The sequence below is a fragment of the Terrapene carolina genome, unplaced genomic scaffold (genome assembly GCF_002925995.2).
Source record: "Terrapene carolina triunguis isolate 2854851 unplaced genomic scaffold, T_m_triunguis-2.0 Scaffold62, whole genome shotgun sequence".
Taxonomy (NCBI): Eukaryota; Metazoa; Chordata; order Testudines; family Emydidae; genus Terrapene; species Terrapene triunguis.
Window position 1 is genome coordinate 56709961 of NW_020664413.1, and position 10045 is coordinate 56720005.

Consider the following 10045-nt stretch of genomic DNA (forward strand, 5'->3'; position numbering starts at 1 on the left):
ACATCTGACCACACTCTAGACTGGCTGTTTGTGCTATAGATTAGATAGTTGGATATTATTCCTGTGTCAGGGACCAATCAATGCCTCCCACAATTTGAGGTAAGGGCCCCTCTCCTACTGGGACAAGTGTCCTGTTTTGACGGGCTACTCTCAGAGGCTCATGGAACTCAGGTGTTTCCATGGGGTTCTGAGGGAGAGTAGTGTAATGCCAACTAACCACTCTGTTGATTGTCTCTTGTCTTCAATGGTTGATGAAGATGTAGAAGGGCTACTCTATTTCAGTTTCATGCTCACAGTCACCATGGTTTATGGCTGAGATGCAACAGATGATATGACAGGAAAGACAGAACACGAGTGGTGGACATCTGATGCAGCTGTTGAGTGACTGAATCAAAAAGATCTTCTGGAGTCTTACACAGTGGCAAAGGATAGTTTCTCAGCATCTAAGTCTGTTCAGCAGGGGCATCATTTGAGGAAATAATTGGGGGAGGGGAGGCAAAGTTGCATCAGCATATAGAACATATGTGATTACATCCTGCAAAGTCGGAGGGGGAGGGGAAGAGAATGACAAAAAGTGGAGTAGATAGACCTGTAAAAAGTCAGAGCGGAGGAACCAAGGCTGGGGGTATGTGTGTGACTGCCCCCCTTGACCCATAGAAAATGATGCCCCTGCTGTTCAACAGATTTGTTCTGGGTGACTGACAACCCGGTTAATGTTGGCTGCCTTCACTCAGCTGCTGATGAGAATCCCTCCTGTTGTGCAAAAATTTAAGTTGCTTTGCAGATTAAAACTAGTGACATTTAGACCGAGCTGCCTGTATCAGTGAAGACAGGGCAATATCTGGGGAGACAAGTGCTATGAATTTCCTGCTTGAGTTTCAACCAATGTCATATGGAGATTCTGGATGTATTGAGAAAACTGCATGCCACGACCTGTGTAACCTCTGTTCCAGAGCCAGGATACGAAAAGCTGGCAGGACGGGGAATGGACTAAATGCCTCTAAATTCCTTGAAACTTGCAGTGTTGCCAAGTCTCATGATAATTATTGTTTTCCTTAAAGTCCCAGCTCCTGGAGTCAAGTGGATATGTGATGATTTCAGCCTTCATTCTTAAAGAAAAAGTAAGTTTATAGCCCTCATGGATGTGGAGAAAGCTTCCAAATATGACTCCAGTGCACCCTAAAGGTTCAAAAAGCAGAAGGCAAATAAAAATCTATTATTTTTACATAAACTCATGATTTTAAAGCCAATCTCATGATTTTTGGTGAGCCTGATTCATGATTTTTAAACATTTGGGGATGGCGATATTGAATTTGTCAGTAAGGATTCTGACCTGAGTGGATAATGATCAGGTGCCCAGGCAGGTATTATTGGATCTATCAGCTGCCTTTGACGCTGTGGATCAGGAAATGCTGTTGACATGTTCGTGTTCCCTGGCAGGAGTGGAACGGGCTATCCTTGGTGGGTTCATTTCTTTTTCTCTGAAAGATCCCAAAAGGTAGTGTTGGGTAATTTATTTTCTGCCTCAAGGACTCTGGTGTGAGATACAACAGTGAGCCCTCAGGATTCTTTCGGGCTGGCTGGCTGACTGAGAGGTGGGGTGGAGGGATCAGGCAGCTACAGACTGCCAACACTTAAAGGCTCTGTTCCCGGGCTCTAAACAAAGTTGGCAGACTGGGTTATCCTCAGACCTCAAACTGCCACCCTGGGATCACTTTCTCTCTTACAGTGGTTGTTTCCTTTGTTCCTGGAGTCTGTGTTTTTCAGAGGGAAAAATCTGGAATGGCACATGCTTCAGAGACTTCCCCTCTCAGTCTTAAAGGGATAGTTGATTCCTGTTGCACATTTCTACCATCTGGAACAGTCTTTCAGTATCCTTCCACCTCCTCAGCTCTCTCTCTTTTCATATCTCCTCAGGAATTAATTAAGGCACCCTTTCCTCCTTGTCTGTACTTCAGTTTCGCCTTCTTTCTGCTATTGGGTCCCATGATGATTACCTGTTCTGTTCATTCCCTCTGGGACATCTGACATTGGCCACTGTCGGAAGACAGGATACTGGGCTAGATGGACCTTTAGTCTGACCCAGTATGGCCATTCTTATTATTGAACTCAAGTATCTTTCAATACATTATTATGAAATACTGTATAAAGTGTATGACTGTATTGTGTAAAGCATCAGGGCTGGTCCACACTAACCCCCCACTTCGAACTAAGATATGCAACTTCAGCTACGTTATTCACGGGTCCACACGCGGCAGGCAGGCTCCCCCGTCGACTCCGCATACTCCTCTCGCGGAGCAAGAGTACCGGTGTCGACGGCGAGCACTTCCGGGATCGATCCGGGATCGATTTATCACGTCTAGACAAGACACGATAAATCGATCCCAGAAGATCGATTGCTTACCGCCGGACCCGGAGGTAAGTACAGACGTACCCTCAGAGTCTTTCATGTCATTTCTCATAAATTCTATGATGGGTTGGACCAATGGCCTAATGAAGGGGCTGTCAAGCAATGAAAAACTAGGGGATCCTCAGGGTTTCAATAGGAAAGTTGAGGGTTGAGTCTCCCATTTCCTACCACCCTAAAAATGTAAAGCATGAAACTATTATTTTTTGTAAAGAACCACAAACGTATGTCTGAGACAAAAATGCAAAACTTCAAAGTGAAAATAAATATTTGGGTCATACTTGTGGTGTCAATGGGTACAGCTTCTCTGAATTCAATGAACCTATAGCTGCTTACCCTAGGGTTGAATTTGGCCCTGCATGCTTAATTTGTCCCATTGTGTGGAACTGCAACAGGGCCTTCTGATTAGCCCATGATGTAATCTGCCACATGATCTACAAATCAATTTTGAAGTTTCTTGGTCTCGTTGGTTTCAGTCACAATTTCTATATTGCTGAAACCTAGCTCTGTACAAAAAGAGGATCTACTGCAACATCATTTCACCAGCTGTGAATCCCTGATTCCTTACATCCAGAAATCAGAGTGGGCAAAGCAGGGGGCAGAAAGTCTACAGTTAGTTTCTTTCTCTGCATTGTCACTGACTGATAGTGAAGCATTTCTTTTCATATAACATTCTTCATAGACAATATCACAAAATGCTTTGCAGATGAAGCAGTCATAATCTAGAGAGAAAATGAAGGTTTTAGGGCAAGTTGTAAAGAAAACTAACTCAGCAGCTCATGAAGTATTAAAGAAATAAAGTGAAATAGTAATCTTTTACATTTTATTGATGGCAAAGGGGCAAGTGATACTGTAGGCAAGCCTATATAGTTTTTGCTGGGGGAACAAATGTAAGTTAGACATTGGAAAATCATGTTTTGCTAGTGGATGTATGAAAGCAAGTTATTCAGGAAATAAACCATACCAGACGGAAGAAGAAAAGGTTCTCTGGGATGGTCTCAACCGTCTGTAATTGAAAATAAAGGAATGATGGGTTTCTTTTCCAGAAACTAGTCCTGCAATAATGAAATGAGCTGAATCATGCCACCCCATGTATTTTTGAGAGTTCAGTGTTTTGTTTTGTTTTTTTAAAGTATACTTTTGGAGAACTAAATACTTAGTAGAATGTCCATTCATTATTGTATCTAATTTTTTTATCCAATGTAACAAAGATAGAATTTTCCAATGTGTTATTAACACTGGGCTACACTGTAGCTGCTCTAAAGAGCGGTAAGTAAGTGTAGGAAACAATTTTCCCCACAAAGTACATCCACACAGATTAGTCAGAATGTCAGTGTGAGTTCCCTGGGCTCAATTCTGCGCTCTGAAGCCAGTGTAAATTCAAAGTAACACCATCAGGATTTAGTCTAGATTTACACTACTGTTACTGAGAACACAGTTGGTCTCCTTAGTGCAAGAGGTTGAGAATGTACTAGCATGGTTGGCGGAGCTGCACACACCACTCTCCAAAGGAGGATGTGGCTGGGATGAGCGGAGCACGACTAGGGCCCCCTCCTCTTCGTCATTTAGTGGTGCTCAAGGGCCTTTGCAAAAGAAAAGCAAACACAGTTTATTCTTTAAAAGGTATAATAGGGGTTTTTCCTGAGTATCAAACAAAGGAATTCTGCTTGCCTCTATGTTCCAGAGGCAGGATGCCTCCAGCAACTGTTGCTCAGATGGAGCACCTTAAACACAGATGTGGCTGCAAAAGCCACATTCTAGCCTTTGTCCATAAATTAGTCTAATTTTGCAGATACTCCCAGCCCTCTAATGATGTCTATGTCCTAAGCTATGAGGTTCACCTTTTTCTGAAGGGCAAGGTATACATTTTCATAGAGAAACTTTAAAAGAATAAAGGATCTTAAGGAAAGTTAAAGTTGAAAGTAAAATGTGGGGTTTTATATATGATCTCAGCATACAAGATTGTTATGGGTGGAGACTTTGTATCAAGATTATGAATGTAATTTTAAATTTCTCAGTGGTCTATAACAAAAGCTTTTAAAAAATGCCTTAAAAATCTATCTAAAGATTATAGCCCCATCACAAATTCATTTATTTTACCAGCAAGAATAATAAAGCTTTATGTAGTGATAAATCTGATCCCCCATAAAAAAAGAAAAAGAAAAACCACCACACACACGTTACAAATCCCAACAAAGTCACCCATTTACTCCGTAAATGTGAAGAGGATGTTGCTTGTTTTTCCATTGTAATAATTCTTGGCATTTGTTTAGCTCTTTTACATTTTCAAAGCCTGTGCAAACATTACTTGATTTTAGTTTATTAAGGCCACCCTGAGTGCAATCTCTGAATCTTTCTCCTACTCAACCTTCCAGCTCAGCAATCCCAGACGGAATTTGTTGAGGGCGCCTGGTATTCGCAACAAAAAAAAAATTGTTTCAGGGAGGGGGAAAGGCAGATCTTTTCAGACACAGTTCTCCCACACCCGATCCGCCTTCGACACTACCCCATGCCCCCTTAACAGGTGGGAGAAAAGTTTTTCTCAACTTTTCAACTGAGAGATCCCTCCCAGCGCAGTCCAGGCTTCTCCTCGCCCTCCCTCTTCCCCACGCCCCTTTCATCTGTTCTAACCAATTCTGATCAGAGCCGTGGAGGCAACAGACGCTGCAATTGGCAGGAGCTGAGGTTCTATGCCCCGCCTGCTGTGTGGTTTGTGAATGGGGAAGGGGCGGGGCTCCGTGGAATCCTCAGACATATATGTATCTTTTTTGTGTTCTACAGGACAGGAGTCGCTCGCCAGAGGAGAGGTTCCAGTGGCTGCTGTATCCTCGCCTCGGACTTTGTCCGCTGCCGAGCGGGACGAAGGCGCGTTTCGGCGGCCCTGCCAACTGATTAGGAGTCTAGAGGGGAAACCGTCGGAGCCGGAGGGAGGATCGCGCAGTAATTGGATTTTAAAAGTTATTTAAGCCCCCCAGTAAATACACGGATCAGTCGGGCGAACTAATAATCCGTTTAACTGTAACCTAAATCCCAGGCTTTAGGGCTGAGCAGCCAGGCGGGGAGCGGAGCCAGCGAGTTGCCGCCGCCACGGGACTTTCTGCGGAGCTGGCGAAAGACTTTGCCTACGTTTGCGGGTGTTTTGTTTCCCTCCCCCCACTCCAGGCATCTCAGGAAACTTCGCGCGTGGGGCGACTCTGGCTGGCTGGGGCTGGGCGGTGGGGATAGACTCTCGCTGCACCCAGGGAAGACGGCAGACTTGAGGCTGGGATTGACCGAGGATTCTCCAGCGCCTGGCCAGGGCTCACAGACCTGGTTTAGCAGCAATCCGTCCGCACCCTCCTCCTCCTCCACCCGTCTCCGCGTGAGCCTCCCCCGCTGGCTTCTCGGGGCCCCTGATGTACCTGCAGCAGCCCGCGGCTCGGCTCTGAAGGGCTCCCCGCGCCTCTGCTCTCTCCAGCTGCCGCGGTGATGTGGGCTGCAGCGGCTGCCTCTCTGGGCCTGGCCGCCCTCCTGGGCGCCCTGCTGGGGGTGCCCGCGGGCTCGGCGGCCCAGCAGTACCACGGCGAGAAGGGCATCTCGGTGCCGGACCACGGCTTCTGCCAGCCCATCTCCATCCCGCTGTGCACCGACATCGCCTACAACCAGACCATCCTGCCCAACCTGCTGGGACACACCAACCAGGAGGACGCCGGGCTGGAGGTTCACCAGTTCTACCCGCTGGTCAAGGTGCAGTGCTCGGCCGAGCTCAAGTTCTTCCTGTGCTCCATGTACGCGCCGGTGTGCACGGTGCTGGAGCAGGCCATCCCGCCCTGCCGCTCTCTGTGCGAGCGGGCCCGCCAGGGCTGCGAGGCGCTCATGAACAAGTTCGGCTTCCAGTGGCCCGAGCGCCTGCGCTGCGAGAACTTCCCCGTGCACGGCGCGGGCGAGATCTGCGTGGGCCAGAACACCTCGGAGGCCCCCGGCCGAGCAGGGACAGGGGCCGGCGGCCCCACCGCCTACCCCACCCCCTACCTGCCCGGGCTCCTCACCCCGCCGCCGCCCCACGCTGTCTTCGCCTTCTCCTGCCCCCGGCAGCTCCAGGTGCCCCCTTACCTGGGCTACCGCTTCCTGGGGGAGCGGGACTGCGGAGCGCCCTGCGAGCCCGGCCGCCCCCACGGGCTGATGTACTTCAAGGAGGCGGAGGTGCGGTTCGCCCGGCTGTGGGTGGGCGTCTGGTCGGTGCTGTGCTGCGCCTCCACCCTCTTCACCGTGCTGACCTACCTGGTGGACATGCGGCGCTTCAGCTACCCGGAGCGGCCCATCATCTTCCTCTCGGGCTGCTACTTCATGGTGGCCGTGGCCCACGTGGCCGGCTTCCTGCTGGAGGAGCGGGCGGTGTGCGTGGAGCGCTTCTCAGAGGAGGGCTACCGCACCGTGGCGCAGGGCACCAAGAAGGAAGGCTGCACCATCCTCTTCATGATCCTCTACTTCTTCGGCATGGCCAGCTCCATCTGGTGGGTGATCCTGTCCCTCACCTGGTTCCTGGCCGCCGGCATGAAGTGGGGCCACGAGGCCATCGAGGCCAACTCGCAGTACTTCCACCTGGCCGCCTGGGCCGTGCCGGCCGTCAAGACCATCACCATCCTGGCCATGGGGCAGGTGGACGGGGACGTGCTGAGCGGGGTCTGCTACGTGGGCCTCTCCAGCGTGGACTCGCTGCGGGGCTTCGTGCTGGCCCCGCTCTTCGTCTACCTCTTCATCGGCACCTCCTTCCTGCTGGCCGGCTTCGTCTCCCTCTTCCGCATCCGCACCATCATGAAGCACGACGGCAGCAAGACGGAGAAGCTGGAGAAGCTGATGGTGAGGATCGGGGTCTTCAGCGTGCTCTACACCGTGCCCGCCACCATCGTCCTGGCCTGCTACTTCTACGAGCAGGCCTTCCGCGAGACCTGGGAGAAGACGTGGCTGCTGCAGACCTGCAAAAGCTACGCCGTGCCCTGCCCCGGCCACTTCGCCCCCATGAGCCCGGACTTCACCGTCTTCATGATCAAGTATCTCATGACTATGATCGTGGGCATCACCACCGGCTTCTGGATCTGGTCCGGCAAAACCCTCCAGTCCTGGCGGCGCTTCTACCATAGACTCAGCAGCGGCAGCAAAGGGGAGACAGCGGTATGATGAGACCTTGCTCCTCTTCCCTGATGCCGGCTGTTGCTGCTGCTACTCCTGGAAAAGCCGCGCAGACACCGGAGTGACTCTCCAAGGACTGGGAGAGGGCTCCCTGGGGTCTCACAACTCTGCCTTGCCGAAGACAAAACCCCCAGGCAGTGACTGGGTCGCTTTCTTGCCAACCAAGTTGAAAAGCACAGAGTAAGTACCCTTCTCAGACTGCTGGTGGGGAGCTCTTCCACTGCAAGAAGTTTCCTTTCTAAAAAAAGAATTACTGTAGTGTCTGGGCAAAAGGTTAAGCTGGATCTGCTGTGCTGTGACCGATGTAAAAGTGTGGACCAATGAAACTTTGAGTCAAGAAGTGGTTCAATCATAGTTTACTTCGGTGGGGTCATACTGCAGCCGATATTGGCTTAATTTCCTGAATCCTATTTTACTGTCTTCTCATTCAAACCCAGAGTAATCACGTGAGTATTTTAATAGAAGCTACCAATTATAATCACGTGCTGTTGAGCTTTCCCATATCCTGTCATATAGAGGGGGTTGCTTTTATATCTAACCATCACTTATCAAAGAGAATCCTAACCTTGCTGCTTGGAAGGAGTTGCTATTTAATACCCTAAAAAGACAGGACTTGTTGCTTTTCAGCCAAACATTTCCCCCCCCCCCCCACACACACACACACCCCTGCCTTTGTCATAGGAGACAACGAGGAAACAAAAGTGTTTTTCTCTGTGGAAAGGCATAAGCATGAGGCCGGTTGTTATGGGCAAACTAACAAAAAAGTCGTTAAAATTCAAACTTGGATGTGACTAGCACAGGTCGATAAACATTCTTTTTATGAAAAAGGAGGCAGCAGGATGTTTTCAGACACTGTTCAATATGGGTTTCTGTTCTAGCTAAAAGAAATGCCAGACTTCTTGTTAAACATGCTTAATTCAGAACACCTGACAAAACAGGCTGCATTAAGATATGTAAGATAAGTATATAAAATTTTTCTCTTCCTTCCCATATGCCTTATTTCTTTGCTGTTTATGTTTGGATTGCTCTAGGGTACACTAAAAAAGCAAAGTGACTGGATGAGAGGGAATAGTTTAGACCATGAAGTGCCAATTTGTCTTGTCCTCTAATTCCCTAAACAGCACAGTAACAAACAATGGTGCAGTGTTGTTTTTTAAGATGGAACTGGTCACCTTGTTTTAGGTACTTTCTGAACAGAAGTACAGAGACTTAAGTTCCCAGTGATCATATCTGAAACGTTGTCAGAGAAGGGAAACTGAATAACAAGAAATTAAACTTCTCTTCACAGTCGTTCATATTCCTTTTGATATGTGACCAGTACTTATTCTTTCAAACTCTTCAATCATGTTACATTTATGTGTTAAATTGATAGGTTGACTTTCATATTTTTATTTCTGAAATACTACTTTTTAGCTTTATGATCTAAAGAGTTTTTTATTTTTGCCTAAAGACTAATCAGGGTATTAAGGATTTTTAACAAGCCCTGCCCCCTAACTTTCCCCCCCCTTAGTCTGTAATTGCTGCTTATAATAAAGAGCAGATATCTGAAATGAAATTTTAAAAGCTGTTCAGGGTGAGGAGAACAGACTGCTTTTGTCTAGTGGGCAATACAGTAGCTTGGGGTGGGGGAGAAGGAAATATCCCATCAGTCAAATCCTCCAGTACATCTGATCCCAAACTCATAGGATTTGTTTTGTCTTTTATGATGTGCACATGAAAAACTGTAAGACAAGTGCAGTATGTATATTTTGTAAATGTCACATTTTGTAAGAAAATATATATGTATTTATACATTTTTACTTGATTTTTTTGTTTAGTTTTGGAAGGCCTGAATGAGGCCACACTTCATCACATGTACAGATCACTAAATAAATTGATTTTTTTTTAAAATACAAAGTTTCTTTCTCTAGACTAGTTTTATTTTTTCTGTATATTGGAGGGGGGGGAAGAGAAAACAAGCTGCCCCCCCTCCAATTAGGCCTTGTTTTCTGGGTTGGGTGGGAGGTAAAGTGGATGAATACACAAGAGATCTGAAATTCGAGGCTCCAAAGTATTCTTTCTGATGTAATGCGACTTCTGACAATAGAAGAAAGATCCAGTTTTTTCAGGCTATTGCTTTAAATGTGTTTGCCCTCCCTGAACGCCTTGTGGTGCTTAAATCCCAGCCATGCCTAATGTTTATTCTTGGATCTCCCCTTGACTCTAAAATGGGGATGATAATACTTTCCCACCCCTTACACACTGAGATTTATGACTGAAAAGTGCCACACCCTTGCTAAGATGTAGTTTGACTAATGTTTTACGGTGTTTCTTGGTCAAGTAAGAATTGAAACTCTTCTAATGGTCACTGGAGGAAAATGAGCCACTTTTAAATAGCTTTCCTAATGGAGGAGAGTCTTATTTTCTTCCCAAGTCCCTCCCACTGTGCCTGGTTTTTGCTTTTCCAAGCCTGTTGGGGTGAAGTTGCTT

The 10045-nt window shown here is 47.4% G+C and overlaps 1 protein-coding gene across 1 annotated transcript; it reads left to right on the plus strand.

Annotated features, from left to right (window-relative positions):
- The first annotated feature begins 5200 nt into the window (after positions 1-5200).
- Positions 5201-8220, plus strand: FZD7 (frizzled class receptor 7). Its single transcript, XM_024196482.3, has one exon. The coding sequence runs from the start codon at positions 5876-5878 to the stop codon at positions 7562-7564; it is 1689 nt and encodes a 562-aa protein (XP_024052250.1). The 5' UTR covers positions 5201-5875; the 3' UTR covers positions 7565-8220.
- The last annotated feature ends 1825 nt before the right edge of the window (positions 8221-10045 follow it).